At 48.9% G+C, this 20,576-nt stretch overlaps 1 protein-coding gene across 1 annotated transcript in view; it reads left to right on the top strand.

The window, feature by feature from the left end:
- robo1 (roundabout, axon guidance receptor, homolog 1 (Drosophila)) overlaps nt 1-20,576 on the top strand; it is a 360,349-nt gene that overhangs the window by 67,404 nt on the left and 272,369 nt on the right. The window contains exon 2 of the mRNA XM_078233066.1: nt 9,309-9,635. Coding sequence (XP_078089192.1) covers nt 9,309-9,635 — 327 coding nt within the window. The remainder of the gene's footprint in view (nt 1-9,308; nt 9,636-20,576) is intronic.

Genomic DNA, 20,576 nt, shown 5'->3' with positions numbered 1-20,576 from the left:
ACCATCTACCAGGTATACGGTACCTACTCTTGCAACTCGGCCAACGTTGTCTACCTGATACGCTGCAGGAAAGGATGTCCCGAGGCATGGTACATTGGGGAAACCATGCAGTCGCTATGACAACGGATGAATGAACACCGCTCGACAATCACCAGGCAAGACTGTTCTCTTCCTGTGGGGGAACACTTCAGCAGTCACGGGCATTCAGCCTCTGATCTTCGGGTAAGCATTCTCCAAGGCAGCCTTCACGACACACGACAGCGCAGAGTCGCTGAGCAGAAACTGATAGCCAAGTTCCGCACACATGAGGACGGCCTCAACCGGGATCTTGGGTTCATGTCACACTATCGGTAACCCCCACAGCTTGTCTGGACTTGCAGAATCTCACTGGCTGTCCTGTCTGGAGACAATACACATTTCTTTAACCTGTGCTTAATGCTCTCTCCACTCACATTGTCTGTATCTTTAAGACTTGATTAGCTGTAAAGATTCGCATTCTAATCAGTATTCTGTAACTTGATTTTGTGTCTCTGTGCCCTGTTTGAGAGCAGATCCACTCCATCTGATGAAGGAGCAGCGCTCCGAAAGCTAGTGGCTTTTGCTACCAAATAAACCTGTTGGACTTTAACCTGGTGTTGTTAAAACTCCTACTTTGATAGAATGGACAGAGATGCCTCTGTCGAGTGGGTGAATAACCAGGTAGAGATTTAAAACCATTGGTAAAAGATCTGGAGTGGAGGAAAGGAATAGAACGTTTTTCACTCAGAGAGTTGTCAGGATCTGGAATGTCCCACCTGGAAGTTGATTCCATCAATAATTTTTAAGGGGAGTTGGACAGAGGATGAGGAACCTACAGGAAGCTTGGATTTCCCTGACCCGTCATTGCAGGACCCGATGCGGCAGGACAGAAAATATCCATTGACTTTCGGTGGGACTGGAAGATCCCGGCAGTGGACGGGGCTGGAAAATTAGAGGAAAGGAGAGGGTGTGAGCTTGACTGCTCTGTCATGGAATGGGCACTGGCCTGCTGCGTTGCATAGCCTCCTCCTGTGCTGTAGTTTTCTGGGATTCTATGAAGGAATGTTGCGCTTTTCTGTTGTGCTTTTTACAACCTCAGGATATGAGAAGCAGTGAAGCACTTCTCGAAGTGTATCACTGTTATACGGTCGGAAATGCAGCAGCCAATTTCTGCACAGCAAGCTCTCATGGACAATAATGATAAATGAATTGATCAATGTGTTTTATGAATGATTTTGGAGGGATAAATAACGGCAAGGGCATCAGGGAAGTAACCCGCAACTTTCTTCAAAAGGCTACCCATGCTATCTTTCACATTCCCTTTATACTGCTCAGGGAATGCTCAAATCTGTGGAATGCGTTCCAAATGCCCACCCCCCTCAGGTGACCTGCTGCCCTCTGAACCACAGCAAACACGATAACCTCTGCCCTTTAACCTATTCCCTGTTAATTGGGGGGGGGGGGGGAATATTCAATGTTATACACAATTCTGTGGAGCCGGTGTAAACCTTACGGGAGCAGCAGAGTGTAGAGATGTTTATAGCTGCTCATGGATCTTTGTGTGATCTTAATCAATTCTGACATTTTTACTTTAATCCGCTAAATCAAATTTGAGCAAAAACGCAACTGACACAGCACTTACTGTGAACGGAACAATGCGCATTGTGTACTGAGTGACTGTCAAAGCAGTCCCAACCTCTGGGATAATCCAATCACCAAATCGGTATTAATACTTCCTGAAATAACTCGGGATGCTTTCTATACATATTTCCCTGTCCTCTGGCCCCAACACGCTGAAGTGTACACTTCCCCTCTCCTGACAGTACTGATATTCGACCAGCAATGATTTTGTTCCACTGAACAGCCCGTGCTCCTCACACCTAATCACAGAGCCTCTCGGATAATTACAGCATAGAATGAGGCAATTCAGCCCTTCATGTTCATGTTAACCCTTTACAAAATCCAGTGCCCCACCCTCTCCCCATAGCCCTGCATCAAACTAATTCCACACAAGTGCCAGCCATGCCCACCTCCAACAAAAGAGAATCGCCCCATCTCGCCTTTGATATTCACTGGCATTACCATCGCTGAATCCCCCACTATCAACATCCTGGGGGTTACCATTGACCAGAAACTGAACTGGTCCCAACCACATAAGCACAGTGGCTACAAGAGCAGGTCAGAGGCGAGGAATACTGCGGCGAGTAACTCACCTCCTGACTCCCCAAAGCCTGTCCACCATCTACAAGGCACAAGTCAGGAGAGTGATGGAATACTCTCCACTTGCCTGGATGAGTGAAGTTCCAACAACACTCAAGAAGCTCAACACCATCCAGGACAAAGCAGCCCACTTGATTGACACCCCATCCTCAAATTTGATTTGATTTGATTTATTATTGTCATATGTATTAGTCTGCAGTGAAAAGTATTGTTTCTTGCGTGCTATACAGATAAAGCATACCGTTCATAGAGAAGGAAATGAGAGCGTGCAGAATGTAATGTTACAGTCATAACTAGAGCGTAGAGAAAGATCAACTCAATGCAAGGTAAGCCCATTCAAAAGTCTGACAGCAGCAGGGAAGAAGCTGTTCTTGAGTTGATTGGTACGTGACCTCAGACTTTTGTATCTTTTTACCGACAGAAGAAGGTGGAAGAGAGAATGTCCGGGGTGCGTGGGGTCCTTGATTGTGTTGGCTGCTTTGCCGAGGCAGCGGGAAGTGTAGACAGAGTCAATGGATGGGAGGCTGGTTTGCGTGATGGATTGGGCTACATTCATGACCTTTTTGTAGTTCCTTGCGGTCTTGGGCAGAGCAGGAGTCATACCAAGCTGTGATACAACCAGAAAGAATGCTTTCTATGGTGCATCTGTTGGTGAGAGTTGTAGCGGACATGCCAAATTTCCTTAGTCTTCTGAGAAAGTAGAGGTGTTAGTGAGCTTTCTTAACTATAGTGTCAGCATGGGGGGACCAGGACAGGTTGTTGCTGATCTGGACACCTAAAAACTTGAAGCTTTCGACCATTTCTACTTTGTCCCCATTGCTGTAGACAGGGGCATGTTCTCCTTTACGCTTCCTGAAGTCAATGACAATCTCCTTCGTTTTGTTGACATTGAGGAAGAGATTATTGTTGCCGCACCAGTTCACCAGATTCTCTATCTCATTCCTGTACTCTCGTCATTGTTTGAGATCCGACCCACTACGGTGGTGTCATCAGCAATATATTCACTCCCTCCACCACCCACACACAGTGACAGCAGTATCTATAAGCCTGGGTGAGATGCTCTTTCGGAGAGTCAGTGCAGAATCGATTGGTTGAATGACCTCCTCCTGCACTGTAGGGATTCTAAAATGTTATAGACTCTGGAGTGGTTCCTGCAGATTGGAAAGTGACAAATGTAACCCCACTATTTAAGAAAGGACGGAAAGAGAAAACGGGGAACTGTGGACCAACGAGTCAGTAGGAGAGAATATGCTAGAATCTAACACAAAGGAGATGATAACAGGGCACTTAACGTAATGGTATGATTAGGCTGAGTCAACATAGATTTATGAAAGGGAAATCATGTTTAACAAACCTGTTGGAGTGCTTTGAGGATGTGACTCAGAATAGATAAGGGGGAACTAGTGGATGCAGTGTATTTGATTTCCAGAATGCTTTTGCTAAAGTTCCTTATCAAAGAAGTCAACAAACACAATTCCAGCATGTGGGATTGGGGGCAGTATGCTGGCACGTACTGGCAACTGGTTAATGGACAGAAAACATAGTAGGAATAAATTTCAGGTTGGCAGGCTGCAACTGATGAGGTACCACAAGGGTCATTGCTCGGACCCCAGCGACTCATAATCCATATCGATGATTTGGATGTGGGATTAAACGTAATATTTATGGGCGGCACGTCTTTCGGACTGTGGGAGGAAACCGGAGCACCCGAAGGGAACCACGCAGACACGGGTAGGATGTGCAGTCTCTGCACAGACAGTGAGTGACCCAAGATGGAATTGAACCCGGGGTCCCTGGCACTGTGAAGCAGCAGTGCTCACCACTGTGCCACCTCGTCACCCCTGGGATGGAGTGATTTCCCCATGAGGATGGATTAAACAGACTGTGCCTCTATTCTCTGCAGTTTAGAAGAATGAGAGGTGATCTCATTCAAACAATGCAATGTTCTGACTGGGTTCAACAGGGTCGTTGCAGGAAGGATGCTCCTCTTGGTTGGAGGGGACACAGCCTCAGGATAAGAGGCAGGACATCCAGGACTGAAATGAGGAGGCATGTCTTCACCCAGAGGGATGTGGAGGCTCAGTCATCGAGTATGTTCAACACGGACATCGATAGATTCCTACATATCAAAAATATCAAGCGATAGTGCAGGAAAATGGTGTTAAAACAGATGAACCATAATCTCGTTGGATTAGCAGAGTGGTCTCGAAGAGCTGAGCAGTCTACACCTGCTCCTATTTCTTATGTACTTATGATGTTATGTTCTCATGTCCTCCTGTTCTGTGTACTCTCCGCCGTGGCTGTGTGGTCTCATGTCTGTGCATGCGCACTGTCCCAGCTCTGGACTACACATGCACGGACATGAAAGGCCTTGACCAGCCTCCTTGGTCACTGCCCCGAGGACTTTGGGACAATTGGCGTTCCAGGAAGTCCACGCACAGAATGTGGGACGGGAAGCTAGTTTCCAGGGCGTTCCCAGAAAATCTGGGACAGTTGGCCACCTGGAGTGCAGTATCCGTCTCAGACCAATCCAACTGCCCTGCTGTCTCCTCACAGCCCTGAGTCTAATTCTGCTCTTGTTCTGTGTGTTACTATTTATAAAACCACATGATTATATTGGACTTTTTTTTTGTGGTTCGCCCTCAAGTTCTGTCTGTCTGAGCGTTGGCCGGGGTAAATGAGTGTGGAATTGCTATTGGCTTGAGTAGTGTGAGCAGCTGTTAACTCAGAGTTGAGCCTCAGATGAGCCCCGCCAATCTGTAAACTGTTGCGGCAGGGAAAGGCAAAACTTACCAAAGGAAAAGAAATTCTCTGAAATGTTATTTTAATTCCTTCCTCCTCCTCACTGGCTGCATTCCAGAAGGCGCAGGTCCAAATTTGCTTTCTCCCAGTGTGAAGCCAGTCCTCTGATCACAAGGCTGCCTTAGCGACGGCTTGGATTAAGAACATAAGAACATAAGAACTAGGAGCAGGAATAGGCCATCTGATCCCTCAAGCCTGCTCAGCCATTCAATAAGATCATGGCTGATCTTTTCGTGGACTCAGCTCCACTTACCCACCCGCTCACCGTAACCCTTAATTCCTTTATTGTTCAAAAATCTATCTTTGCCTTCAAAGTTGTCCCAGGTGAGACCGAGGTGGTGGGGGGAGATCCTTGCTCTCACCCACCTCCTCCTCCCCCCAACCCCCCTACCTCCTTAGTCAAGTTGCCTTGAGTGTAGATTGGGCTTTCAATCGGGATCACAAGTCTTCCACAGATCGCACTGCCCACTCTGTGAATTCAACCTAATCTCACCACCTTGAGACAAGCTAACCCAGGGAGAAAAATCATTGGATATGAAGACAGCTGATGTTGCTTTTCATTTTATTTGAACGTTGGGATTCTCTGGGAGGCAAGAGAAGTGATTGCAGAGCCTCTGGCTCTGATCTTCAGGTCGTCGTTGGCCTCTGGTATAGTACCAGAAGATTGGAGGTTAGCGAATGTTGTCCCATTGTTTAAGAAGGGGAACAGAGACTTCCCCGGGAATTATAGACCGGTGAGTCTCACTTCTGTTGTCGGCAAGATGTTGGAAAAAATTATAAGGGATAGGATTTATAGTTATTTGGAGAGTAATGAATTGATAGGTGATAGTCAGCATGGTTTTGTGGCAGGTAGGTCGTGCCTTACTAACCTTATTGAGTTTTTTGAGAAAGTGACCAAGGAGGTGGATGGGGGCAGGGCAGTGGACGTGGTATATATGGATTTTAGTAAGGCGTTTGATAAGGTTCACCATGGTAGGCTTCTGCAGAAAATGCAGATGTATGGGATTGGGGGTGATCTAGGAAATTGGATCAGGAATTGGCTAGCGGATAGGAAACAGAGGGTGGTGGTTGATAGTAAATATTCATCATGGAGTGCGGTTACAAGTGGTGTACCTCAGGGATCTGTTTTGGGGCCACTGCTGTTTGTAATATTTATTAATGATCTGGATGAGGGTATAGTTGGGTGGATTAGCAAATTTGCTGATGACACCAAAGTCGGTGGTGTGGTAGACAGTGAGGAAGGGTGTCGTAGTTTGCAGGAAGACTTAGACAGGTTGCAAAGTTGGGCCGAGAGGTGGCGGATGGAGTTTAATGCGGAGAAGTGTGAGGTAATTCACTTTGGTAGGAATAACAGATGTGTTGAGTATAGGGCTAACGGGAGGACTTTGAATAGTGTGGAGGAGCAGAGGGATCTAGGTATATGTGTGCATAGATCCCTGAAAGTTGGGAATCAAGTAGATAAGGTTGTTAAGAAGGCATATGGTGTCTTGGCGTTTATTGGTAGGGGGATTGAATTTAGGAGTCGTAGCGTTATGTTGCAACTGTACACAACTCTGGTGCGGCCGCACTTGGAGTACTGTGTGCAGTTCTGGTCCCCACATTACAGGAAGGATGTGGAGGCTTTGGAGAGGGTGCAGAGGAGGTTTACCAGGATGTTGCCTGGTATGGAGGGGAGATCCTATGAGGAGAGGCTGAGGGATTTGGGATTGTTTTCGCTGGAAAGGCGGCGGCTAAGAGGGGATCTTATTGAAACATATAAGATGATTAGAGGTTTAGATAGGGTGGATAGTGATAGCCTTTTTCCTCTGATGGAGAAATCCAGCACGAGGGGGCATGGCTTTAAATTGAGGGGGGGTAGTTATAGAACCGATGTCAGGGGTAGGTTCTTTACCCAGAGGGTGGTGAGGGATTGGAATGCCCTGCCAGCATCAGTAGTAAATGCGCCTAGTTTGGGGGCGTTTAAGAGATCCGTAGATAGGTTCATGGACGAAAAGAAATTGGTTTAGGTTGGAGGGTCACAGTTTTTTTTTTAACTGGTCGGTGCAACATCGTGGGCCGAAGGGCCTGTTCTGCGCTGTAATGTTCTATGTTCTATGTTCTATGTTGTAATTCAATTACAGAAGTATTGGGTGTGGGATGTGAAGGCTGGTGACTGACACTCAAGGATCAAGGATGAAGTTTAAGGTTAAAGTTTTATTTATTAGTCACAAGTAGACTCACATTAACACTGCGATGACGTTACTGTGAAAAGCCCCTAGTCGCCACAGTCTGGCGCCTGTTCGGGCACACTGAGGGAGAATTTAGCATGGCCAATGCACCCGAACCTAGATAGATGCAGGAAGGATAATCCCGATGGTGGGGGAGGCCAGAACAATGAGTCAAAGTCTGAGGATTCGGGGTAGACCATTTAGGACGGAGGTGAGGAGACATTTCTCCACCCAGTGAGCCTGTGGAATTCATTACCACAGGTAGTAGTTGATGCCAAAACATTGAATGTAGTCAAGAGGCGGCTGGATATAGCACTTGGGGCGAATGGGATCAAAGGTTATGGGGAGAAAGCAGGATTAGGCTATTGAGTTGGATGATCAGCCATGATCGTAATAAATGGCGGAGCAGGCTCGAAGGGCCAAATGGCCTCCTCCTGCACTTATCTTCTATGTTTCTTTCCGATTGGATTTGAAGAGTTTATTCCCTTCATTAGCCAATGTTTGTGGATAGGATTTAATGGCCTCTCCTGAGATGGGATTTTAGGCGGGGGTGGGGGAAGGTGGGGACCCTGCCATCGTCTTGCCTTTGCCTGAATTAATTCTGGATGTGAATGTCCTTCCCTTCCTGCTGCCGATAATTGAGGTCAGCTTAATCAACTCCTGCTCCAGTGGCGTTGACAGCAATTGATAGCTTCCTGTCTCTGATTGGTCAGCAGTTCTCGGGGGAGTGGATGGAGAAGGGGGGATCTCTGCTCCCAGGGTCCTTGATCCCAAAAAGCCTCACTGCTGGCCACTTGAGCCACTTGGCCTCCTCAATGGAGGGTGAATCTTATTGAAACTTACAGGGTACTGCGAGGCCTGGATAGAGTGGATGTGGAGAGGATGTTTTCACTCGTGGGAAAAACTAGAACCAGAGGGCACAACCTCAGGCTAAAGGGACGATCCTTTAAAACAGAGATGAGGAGGAATTTCTTCAGAGAGTGGTGAATCTGTGGAACTATTTGCCGCAGTAGGCTGTGGAGGACAGGTCATTGAGTGTCTTTAAGACAGAGATAGATAGGTTCTTGATTAATAAGGGGATCAGGGGTTATGGGGAAAAGGCAGGAGAATGGGGATGAGAAAAATATTAGCCATGATTGAATGGTGGAGCAGACTCGATGGGCCGAGTGGCCTAATTCTGCACCGATGTCTTATGGTCAATGGAGGTGGTGTGGAACTCTCCAGTGACCCCTGCTGCCTCAGTTAATGACTGCCATTTGTGTGCAAGTCATTAATGGCCTCCACAGTCAAATAGCTCACCAATTACAGATGTCAAGACATGAAAACAGAAAAATGCTGGAAAATCTCAGCAGGTCTGACAGCACCTGTGGAGAGAGAATAGAGCCAGCGTTCCAAGTCTGGATGACCGTTCATCGGAGTTTATGTCAAAATACCTACTCAAAACACAGTGACTGGCATTGTGGTAGTAGGGAGTTGGCACTCTGTGAACCTCAGGCAAGACTGTAACACTGATCTGTGGTGTTGCCCCCTCCTTTAACCACAACATGGGGTAGAGTTGTACGTATCAGGTTCAGGCATGTACCCAACCTGAAGTGGGTACAATCACATGAGAAGATATCAGGTTTTTTAAATTAATTCGTGGGACATGGGCGTCGCTGGCTGGCCAGCATTTATTGCCCATCCCTAGTTGCCCTTGGAGGGCAGTTGAGAATCAACCACATTGCCGTGGTTCTGGAGCCACGTGTAGGCCAGACCGGGTAAGGACGGCAGATTTCCTTTCCTAAAGGACATTAGTGAACCAGATGGGTTTTTCCGACAATCGACAATGGTTTCATGGGCATCAGTAGATTCTTAATTCCAGATTATTTTTTATTGAATTCAAATTCCACCAACTGCCGTGGCAGGATTTGAACCCGGGTCCCCAGAACATTGGCTGAGTTTCTCGATTAATAGTCAAGCGATAATACCACTAGGCCATCACCCTCCCCTAATCCTCAGGCAAAATGAAGTTTAATCTTATATTATTAACGTTCTCTTTTCTTTTTCTCTCCTCTCTCCCAGGATCCCGTCTTCGACAGGAGGATTTCCCGCCCCGGATTGTGGAACATCCCTCTGATCTGATCGTGTCCAAGGGTGAACCAGCCACGCTGAACTGCAAGGCCGAGGGGAGACCCAGTCCCACCATCGAGTGGTACAAGGACGGCGAGCGGGTGGAGACGGACAAGGACGACGCCCGCTCTCACCGCATGCTGCTACCCAGCGGATCCTTGTTCTTCCTGCGCATCGTGCATGGCCGCCGGAGCAAACCCGACGAGGGCAGCTACGTCTGCGTGGCCAGGAACTACCTGGGAGAGGCGGTCAGTCACAACGCCTCGCTGGAGGTGGCAAGTAAGTAGGCAGAGGCCTTGTTAAGTGAGGAGTTGGGCTGGAGTGTCCGTGTTGAGGCCGTGAGGGTTGTTGGGCCATTCTAGGGTGGATGAGCTGATTGAACTTCTCAAACCGCCCAGCTGCATTGGTTCGAGGTGTGTGTTGTATCAGATGTATCTAATTGCATTTCTGTTTAGTCAATAACACATAAAACATGGAAAATAGATATTGTCTCCAGTCACAAGATCTCAATGCGCATGTACCATTTGCATGTCAACTTTAATCTTTGAGTTTATTGGTTAAAATGGTGGAAGGGGAAGAATCTGTGGAACTCTTTGCTGCAGAAGGCTGTGGAGGCCAGGTCATTGAGTGTCTTTAAGACAGAGATAGATAGGCTTTTGATTAATAAGGGGATCAGGGGTCATGGGAAAAAGGCAGGAGAATGGGGATGAGAAAGAAATCAGCCATGATTGAATGGCGGAGCAGACTCGATGGGCTGAGTGGCCTAATTCTGCTCCTATGTCTTATGGTCTTATGGTCTTACTAGCAGAAAGCTATTGGATCATTGTGGGTCCATTACTCTCTTGATATCTGAGTGATGAAAAATGTATAAGTGAATTTGCAGCCATGGATACATTATCCAAGTGAGTCTGCGGTGTTCCTCTACAATAAAGGTGTTGCTGTGACTTCACTTGGGGCTCAGGCAGCAGTTGGTATGGGCCACCGCTGGACTATAGAGACTTGGAGCTGTCACACTCTGAGGTGCTTTGCACAAGATAAAAGCAAATGACTGCGGAGGCTGGAATCTGGAACCACAAGAGAAAATGCTGGAAAATTTCAGCAGGCCCGGCAGCATCTGTAAGGAGAGAAAAGACCTTTTTTGACAAAGGGTCGTCTGGACTCGAAACGTCAGCTCTTTTCTCTCCTTCCAGATGCTGCCGGACCTGCTGAGATTTTCCAGCGTTTTCTCTTTTGGTTTCTGGTATGCAGAGATCTCTCACTGGGAGCTGGAGCGATGCCTGCGGCGTGAAGAGATGAGTTTCGAGCACCACACGGGGTTAAGATGCGTGGGTTTAAGGGTTATATGTTAGCGTGAAACAACTCTAGCGATGATATTGGACAAGGCAGAGACTTTGATAGAAGGTTCTCGCTTTCATAATGACAGCGTTTTGATTGCTTCCTGCTGCTCAAGAAGAACAAGGAGATTTTCTGATTTTGTTCCAAGATATCACTGTGTGATTGAGGTAACCTGTGTTTGATTTGGTTTGAATTGGTTTGATTTTAATTTGAGTGAGAGGTGCATTCCTTGTGTGTCTTGAGTGTCAGCTTTGGTACACATACAGTGTACAGTGGATAAAAGGGAACGATTCAGTCCTGGCACTGTATGGCCTGTGTGTGTGTCCATTCATGCACCTTCTCACTAATTACTGGAGTGATGATTGGTGTAAGGTTTTTGTGTATACGGAGTGCTGACGTCACCAGCAAGGACCAGAACCCAACATGAAAGCGCTGAAATCTCTTGCAAATGTTCAATCTGTCCTGGCAGGCTCCTAAACACCACACAGGATACTGGTGATGTTAATCATATCACAGACCTCGTCAAGTACACTTATTACACAAACCACATTTGATTTAATTACCTTTTTCTAAATTTGGAATATCAATTTCCATTCAGCGTGTTCCTGTCACAAACTCAAATGAACAAGGGGAATCTTGGTTGACTTTGAGAGGATTCATCGTTGAAAAGGTGCGTGTGAATAAACTGTCACAATTCACTGCAACATCATTGATTGCATTCTCTTCGCTGGATTTGCATTTATGTAGCACCTTTCACGATCTCAGGATGCCCCAACTCAGCCTTGGTGTCATATTTGACCTCAGGATGAGCTTAGGATTAAAGATCCATGACGTTGCTAAGACCACCTAACTTCACCTCAAATAATATCCCCCCCCCGCCCCAACTTCCGTTATTTGCTGCTGAAACTCTCATTTGTGCTTTTGCGGACCAAATTCGATTGTTCCAACAGTCACATCTAATCTGCGACACAGTGGCACAGTGGTTAGCACTGCTGCCTCACAGCGCCAGGGACCCAGGTTCGATTCCCGGCTTGGGTCACTGTCTGTGCGGAGTTTGCACATTCTCCCCGTGTCTGCGTGGGTTTCCTCCCGGTGCTCCAGTTTCCTCCCACACTCCGAAAGACGTGCAGGTTAGATGCTAAATTCTCCCTCAGTGTACCCGAACAGGCGCCAGAGTGTGGCAACTAGGGGATTTTCACAGTAACTTCATTGCAGTGTTAATGTAAGCCAACTTGTGACATTATTAAATAAACTTAAGAAACGGATTGGCCATCGCTCTGTTGCGAGCCTGCAGCTGCCGGAGCGGGAGAGGATGTAACTGGGGAGGGGTTAGCTCGGAGAGGGGGAGCAAGTAATGCGTAACTGAGCTGGGGGAGGTGGGGTGGGGGGGTTGGAAGATGGAGAGAGTGGGGGATGCAATAGGAATATGGGGGAGCGTGGAATGGAGTGGATGGGAAGAGCGTCCTGGGACGCAAAGAGCCAGACGGGCAACTGCTCTGTGTTTTAACCGATTGTCCCTTACTTTTAACAACTTGTCCCATTTTGGGCGCACCGTAACTCCAGGACATCCTGTGGGAGACTGATCCTGGGAGACCCCGGGAGGGGGGGGGAGTTTGAGTGAGTCACCCAGCGGAGCGACGCTAATGTTTTGATCCAACAAGACAAGGTGTACATTTCAAACACCTCACCCTTCAGTGATTATAGTCTTAGAAACCCCCCCATACACACATCTTTAAAACCACCAGCCTTCCCTGCTCTCATGCTTACCAATGTCAATCCCTATCCCCCCACGCCCCCTCTAACAGCCCCCTCTCTCATGGTCCCACTGCCAATGCGCCCCTTTCTTTCTTTCACAGGAGTTGGTGACCCTGGTAAAGAGTGATGAGGGAGGGGAACAACAAGCTGGAAAACACCACTTTCAGTGCAAGTGAGGTTAGGCTCCTGACTCCCCCCGCAGGCCTCGCTACGAGAGGCCGCGACTCTGGGAGCTCACCTTCAGCAGATATTCATCAAAGCACCTTCCTGGGAGGAATGTTACATCAAGCTGCAAAGCAAACAAAACAGACAGGAAAAGGGAGAGAAATAAGGGCCTTATCGGTGGCATCAGCCGTGAGAGTTACCCAGCGAATACAATCCAGGCTTGATTACTGTGTGTGAGAGAGAGAGAGAGATGGTAATCAGATAGCTCGGGTAGCCTCTGAGCTGTACAATTCGTGACTTTTGGGCTTTTGTTAGTCCGAGTCTGGGTGTAGGTGAAAAGACGAGCAGGCATCTCATTAACCAGGGCTTCATTACATGTATCTGATCCTGTAATTTTGCAAATGGAGAAGGGATCAGCGCTGGGCTGTCACTGCGAGCCCTCTTGTGCTGCGCTCACACAATGCAACATAGCTGCAGGTTACCATTAACTGTGGACAATGTACAAAGCTTTGATCAAAGTTCCTTGTCGAGCAGCTGTGCTCTCTGTCCCTTTCCCATTGGATCCCGTTACATTAAGCGACGGGCATCCTTTGAATTATTTCCTCTTAATGTCCATTGCCGAGCACCCTCCCCCACCCTCCTGCCACCCCCACCCCCACATCCTATCCCCCCATCCCCCCCCCCCCCCCCCCCCCCCCCCCCACCACCTCCCCAATGAGTGAAACCACAGGAAGGCCACGGGGTCGCGGGGTCAGGCCATCGATGTCATTAACGGAGTCCGTGCTGGTAACTGTGTCCTTTTAATCTCCTCCTCCCGCCCCACCCCCCGCGCCACTTCCTGAAAGTGTTCATTCGTCCTGGGATACACCAACAACGTGGATCTAACAATAACTTGTACCCCACTTTCAACACAGTAAAACATCCCAAAGTGCGACCCCGGAACATTGTGAGGCACGGCCACATAACGAAACAGTAGGCCAGGTTAATTTACATTTGTTAGTGTCACAAGGGGGCCTTACATTAACACTACAATGAAGTTACTGTGAAAATCAAAAGAGAAAATGTTGGAAAATCTCAACAGGTCTGGCAGCATCTGTAAGGAGAGAAAAAGGAGATCAGAGAGGGGGAGCTGCTCAAAGCTCATAGAAGCAGGAGTAGGCCATTCAGCCCTTCGAGCCTTTTTTCTCTCCTTACAGATGCTGCCAGACCTGCTGAGATTTTCCAGCATTTTCTCTTTTGGTTTCAGATTCCAGCCTCTGCAGTAATTTGCTTTTATTTACTGTGAAAATCTCCCAGTCGCCACACTCCGACGCCTGTTCAGGTACACTGAGGGAAAATTTAGCACGGCCAATGCACCCTAACCAGCACGTCTTTCAGACTGTGGGAGGAAACCGGAGCACCCGGACGAAACTCACGCAGACACGGGGAGAATGTGCAACATCATTTAACTTCTCACCTTCTTGAGGGACAGGCAGACCGGTGGTGATTGGGGCAGCACGGTGGCCCAGTGGGTTAGCACTGCTGCCTCACGTGCGAGGGACCTGGGTTCGAATCCCAGCTTGGGTGACTGTCCGTGTGGAGTCTGCACGTTCTCCTCGTGTCTGCGTGGGTTTCCTCCCACGCTCCAAAGATGTGTGGGTTAGGTTAATTGGCCATGCTAAATTGCCCCGTAGTGTCAGGGGGACTAGCTAGGGTAAATGCATGGGGTTATGGGGATAGGGCCCGGGTGGGATTGTGCTTGGTGCAGACTCGATGGGCCGAATGGCCTCCTTCTGCACTGTAGGGTTTTATGATTCTTGGTGTTATTTGTTTAGTTTTGTGGCTGAACTTGTCATGTTTTTGATGAAGAAGGAGGATCAAGAGTTGAGGGCTTCAGGCAGGAAAATGGAATTCAGGCCACAGTCAGATCAGCCATGATCTTATCAAATGGCAGTGCAGTCCCGAGGGACCGAATGGCCCAATCCTAGCCCCACGAGTTTGTGATGCTTTCCCCAGCTCCCAAATTCAATATCTTTGTTGTGGTTGGCTCATCTCTTTGTATGTAACTATAGTGGAACAGCTTCGAGGGACTGAATGGCCTCATCTGACAATTCAGACCCAACTTGCTGAAGACCAGGCCTCACTGGTGACTGGGCCTGACTTTTCCTGAAAGCATACTGGTTAGAAGAAACCCGTTCGGCCCATCATGTGAGTGCCGGCCCACTGACGCTAACTGGGGAGATAATCAAACATATTAAAATAACGTTGCATTTGAGATGCAGCTTTGCCATCATAGAAACCAATCAACAAAACTTTTTAACTCTAACCGTCAATGAATCTGGGGAAATTTGACACTCTACCCCCCCCCCACCCCCCCAAACGGCTACTAAGTCTTGGGATTGATTGGAAATGTGAAAACTGGGATTGATAGATATTAAGCAGACAAAACGTGTGGTAAGGGTGAGGGACCGAGGGAGCTAGATGGAGTTAAGGTGCAGATCAATCTTGACCCATCTGAATGGCTGCATAGGCTGGAGGGGCTGAATGGCCTCCTCCTGTTCCCACATTCCTCGGGGCAGCCGGACTCCATTCTGTGCACCCATCCATGGGGGAGGGATGAAATAATTGGGAACGCTGGGAGAATATCCTGGAGGAGGAGGAGGTCCCCTTGAAGCTAGGAGCTTTAAAGTTACTCTTTCAATTTCTCATGTTCAATCGTGTCAAAACAGGAGATTCCTAATCTCAGGTCACATCAAGAGTTTAACATGTTAGAAGGCCGGAAGTTCCAGTGCGATGTCTGGTGAGACAAGCTATCAATCGAAGATTAGCGAAAGCCCTGCAGATAAACAGCAAAGGAATTCACTCTGACTTCCTGCTCATGGGCCAAGTCCCACTCCAGGGAAATCAGCACAAATTCTCAGCTGGTAATCCGAGTGCAGTGCTGAGGGAGTGCCGCACTGTCAGAGGGTCAGTACTGAGGGAGAGCTGCACTGTCAGAGGGTCAGTACTGAGGGAGAGCTGCACTGTCAGAGGGTCAGTACTGAGGGAGTGCCGCACTGTCAGAGGGTCAGTACTGAGGGAGAGCTGCACTGTCAGAGGGTCAGTACTGAGGGAGTGCCGCACTGTCAGAGGGTCAGTACTGAGGGAGAGCTGCACTGTCAGAGGGTCAGTACTGAGGGAGTGCCGCACTGTCAGAGGGTCAGTACTGAGGGAGTGCTGCACTGTCAGAGGGTCAGTACTGAGGGAGTGCCGCACTGTCAGAGGGTCAGTGCTGAGAGAGTGCCGCACTGTCAAAGGGTCAGTACTGAGGGAGTGCTGCACCGTCAGGGGGTCAGTACTGAGGGAGTGCTGCACTGTCAGAGGGTCGATACTGAGGGAGAGCTGCACTGTCAGAGGGTCAGTACTGAGGGAGAGCTGCACTGTCAGAGGGTCAGTACTGAGGGAGTGCTGCACTGTCAGAGGGTCAGTGCTGAGAGAGTGCCGCACTGTCAAAGGGTCAGTACTGAGGGAGTGCTGCACTGTCAGAGGGTCAGTACTGAGGGAGTGCTGCACTGTCAGAGGGTCAGTACTGAGGGAGTGCTGCACTGTCAGAGGGTCAGTACTGAGGGAGTGCTGCACTGTCAGAGGGTCAGTACTGAGGGAGTGCTGCACTGTCAGAGGGTCAGTACTGAGGGAGTGCTGCACTGTCAGAGGGTCAGTACTGAGGGAGTACTGTACTGTCAGTGGGTCAGTGCTGAGGGAGTGGTGCTCTGTCAGAGGGTCAGTACTGAGGGAGTGCCGCACTGTCAGTGGGTCAGTGCTGAGGGAGTGGTGCTCTGTCAGAGGGTCAGCACTGAGGGAGTGCCGCACTGTCAGAGGGTCAGTGCTGAGGGAGTACAGCACTGTCAGAGGGTCAGCACTGAGGAAGTGCCGCACTGTCAGAGGAGCAGAATCCCGGATATCTGTTTCCTCAGAAGGCTGCCTCCAGCTCGGAAAGACTAATTGAGCAGCGAGTGAAGATCAAACCGTTTTGCCGTTCTGACTCCCCGTCTCCCGTTTCCCTCACAGTTCCCCGGAGTCTCAGCACTGCAGTTAATGAGCAGTATCCACTGAGGGAAGGTGACAGAGTGGGACTGGGTATAAATGATGACACACGTCACCTCGCAGCTTCCTGGGATTAAGATTGTAACAATTAAATCCAAATAAATTAGCGGGCTGGTGATGGATGACAAAACAGCGTAAGCGGCTTCTGCACGCGAGGGTTGTGTCATGCACCCTGATCCACTGTCAGGCTTCGAGCCAGTCCCACAATCAGTCTTCGCTGCCACAGCCTCTCATTCCTTCCACTGTATTTGGATAAAATTTGTTAATAAATTTGTTTTGATCTCAGCCTGTCGTTGCCCTCTGCCCCGAGGGAAGAATCAAAAAGGTATTCTTTCTTAATGAGAGCATTTGCATTTCCCCTCCATATCTAATTAACTGCTTTGCAGCACGGATCCCCGCAACCCCCTTATTAGATCATAACGTGAGGTTTATTCCATACAACTCAGATTTAAAACGCACCGCTGTCTCTCTCTCTCTCTCTCTCTCCCCCCCCCCCCCCCCCCCCCCCCCCCCCGCCCACCTCTGTAATCTTCTCCAGCTGCAAATCCATCCAGATATCTTTGCTCCTCTAATTCTGGCCATCCTCGATTCTAACAGGGTGAGACAGGATAGATTCAGAAAGAATGTTCCCAATGGTGGGGAGCCCAGAACTCGGGGTCATAGTTTGAGGATAAGGGGTAAACCTTTCAGAACTGAGGTGAGGAGAAATTTCTTCACCCAGAGGGTGGTGAATGTGTGGAATTCACTACCACAGAATGTAGATGAGGCCAAAACATTGTCTGATTTCCACAAGAAATTAGATATAGCTCTTGGGGCCAGAGGGATCGAGGGATATGGGGGGAAGGGGGAGGAATCAGGATATTGAATTTGATGATCAGCCATGATCGAAATGAATGGCGGAGCAGGCTCGAAGGGCCGAATGGCCTACTCCTGCTTCTAGTTTCTGTGTTTCTATGATTCCCATCGCTCCACCATTGGCAAATGTGACTTCAATTGTTAGGGCCCCAAGTTTTGGAATTCCCTCCCTAAAACTCTCTCTAAAGTCCCTCCACCTCCCTATCCCCCCTCCTTCACTCTTAAAGAGATACAAAAGGGTCCAGAGGGGCAATTTGTTTCACACAGAGGGTGGTGAGTGTCTGGAACGAGCTGCCAGAGGCAGTAGTAGAGGCGGGTACAATTTTGTCTTTTAAAAACCATTCAGACAGTTACATGGGTAAGATGGTTATCGAGGGATATGGGCCAAATGCGGGCAATTGGGATTTGCTTAGTGGTTAAAAAAAAGGGGCGGCATGGACAAGTTGGGCCGAAGGGCCTGTTTCTATGCTGTAAAACTCTATGATTCTAAAGGCTACGCCTTTGACTATGTTTATGGCCCACTGCCTTTAGGTCCCTTCACGTGGCTCGAGGTCAAATGTTGTTTCGCCATGCTCCTGTGAAACGTCTTGGGAAGTGTTGCTATGTTGGAGGCGCTACGTTAATGCAATCCGTTGTTATTGCAGATATCGGAATCTCCTCCAGTGTGAGAGATCTCCCATCGCACATTAGTGTCGGCTGGGGGACTGGGGGGAGGGAGCAAATGTATGGCCACTAGCCAATGAGTTCCAGTTCCTGGATGACCCGCTCGCTCAATCCTGACACCTCCCCCCCCCCCCCCCCCCGCCGCGTCACTGTCTTTGCCCCCTCTCCCTCGCTCCTCCTTGCACAGTGAAACCTGAATAGGAGGAACATCGGCCTTGACTGGAATGTTTCTGTCTCACACACTTTCACACAACCTGCACCTGCTGCCAAATATCCCAGCCTCCTTGTCCTCTCTTTAACCCGATACTCCCAGTGTCTGCAATGTTCAAAGGCTCTGATTAATCCGTGCTGTGTCAAAGCAGATTGGACACCAGGCTGGGAAGATCCTGTCTTTCTCTCTGTCCAGTTTGTTTCACAATAGGAATTGGTTCAGCTCACATCGAGGAACCTCGAGGCATCCCAGCACCAGAATGTTGCCAGGATGAGTACTTGGCAAGCTGTAACATTCAGGACTATGGGCCAAGTGCTGGCAAGTGGGATTAGGTGGGCAGGTCAGGGCCTTTCATGCGTCGGTGCAGACTCGATGGGCTGAAGGGCCTCTTCTGCATTGCAGTATTCTGTGATTCTGTGAGAGGCTGGATAAATTGGGTCTTTTCTCTCTGGAGCATAGGAGGCTGAGGGGTGATCTGAGGGGCGGCACGGTAGCACAGTGGTTAGCACTGCTGCTTCACAGCTCCAGGGACCTGGGTTCGATTCCCGGCTTGGGTCACTGTCTGTGTGGAGTTTGCACATTCTCCTCGTGTCTGCGTGGGTTTCCTCCGGGTGCTCCGGTTTCCTCCCACAGTCCAAAGATGTGCGGGTTAGGTTGATTGGCCTTGTTAAAATTGCCCCTCAGTGTCCTGAGATGCGTACGTTCGAGGGATTAGCGGGTAAATATGTGGGGGTAGGGCCTGGGTGGGATTGTGGTCGGTGCAGACTCGATGGGCCGAATGGCCTCCTTCTGCACTGTAGGGTTTCTATGGTTTCTTATAGAGGTCTATAAAATAATGAGGGGCATAGATCAGCTAGATAGCCAACATCTTTTCCCAAAGGTAGGGGAGTCTAAAACTAGAGGGCATAGGTTTAAGATGAGAGGGGAGAGATACAAAAGGGCAATTTTTTCACACAGAGGGTGGTGAGTGTCTGGAACAAGCTGCCAGAGGCAGTAGTAGAGACGGGTACAATTTGATCTTTTAAATAGCATTTCGACAGTTACATGGGTAAGATGGGTACAGAGGGACATGGGTCAAATGCAGGCAATTGGGACTAGTTTAATGGTAAAAACTGGCCGGCACGGACAAGTTGGGCCAAAGGGCCTGTTTCCATGCTGTAAATCTCTATGACTCTGACTAACGGCACCTCTGACACTGCAGCACTCCCTCAGTGCTGTACTGAGAGTACCAGCCCGGGTTTTGTGCTCACATCAAAGTTAAAGTAAAGTTTATTTATTAGTCACAATTAGGCTTACATTAAAACTGCAATGAAGTTACTGTTAAAATCCCCTAGTCGCCACACTCCGACGCCTGTTCGGGCACACTGAGGGAGAATTTAGCATGGCCAATTCACCTAACCAGCACGTCTCTCTCTGGAAACCGGAGCACCCGGAGGAAACCCACGCAGACACGGGGAGAACGTGCAGACTCCGCACAGACAGTGACCCAAGCCGGGAATTGAACTCAGGTCCCTGGTGCTGTGAGGCAGCGGTGCTAACCACTGGAGCACAACTCAAAGCCACAGGCTGGAATGTTCCACCCTTTCCCACTGGTGAGATTTTCCCATCTCATTGCAGTGAACGGAGATTGGGCTGGGCGCCGGATTCTCCGACCTCGCTGCAGCGGGAATGTGGCGTGAATGGCGGGTAAGATCACGCCTGAAGTCCTTGGGGGGGGGGGGGGGGGGGGGGGAGAGTGGTGAATGTAGAAATGATGAGGACCTTTGATAGAGTAAGTGAGGAGAAAATGGTTCCACTTGTAGAAGCAGTGTTAACCCGAGGGTCGCAGATTGAAGGTAATTTGCAAAAGAAGGGCTGATGAGAGGGGCGAATTATTTATGTTTAACGCAGTGAGTTGTGACCTGGACGGACAGTGGAAGCAGATTCAATAAGAACTTTCAAAAGGGAATGGGATCTATATTAACGAGGAAACATTTTCGGGGCAGGTGAGACATAGCAAAGGTGTGGTGAAGCGGAAGGAATTGGATGACACTTGAAAGGAGCCATAGGTATGTGGGCGGGGGGGTTGGGGGGGGTGCGAATGACCTTCTGTCATGCTCTGTGAGAAAACCAAAGTACCTTTCAGCCAATGATACACTTTCTGAAGGGTAGGCCCTATTGTGACACAAGAACAC

This window comes from Mustelus asterias, chromosome 17, assembly GCF_964213995.1.
Source record: "Mustelus asterias chromosome 17, sMusAst1.hap1.1, whole genome shotgun sequence".
In the NCBI taxonomy this organism is placed as follows: Eukaryota; Metazoa; Chordata; class Chondrichthyes; order Carcharhiniformes; family Triakidae; genus Mustelus; species Mustelus asterias.
This window is presented reverse-complemented; position numbering and strand designations above follow the sequence as displayed.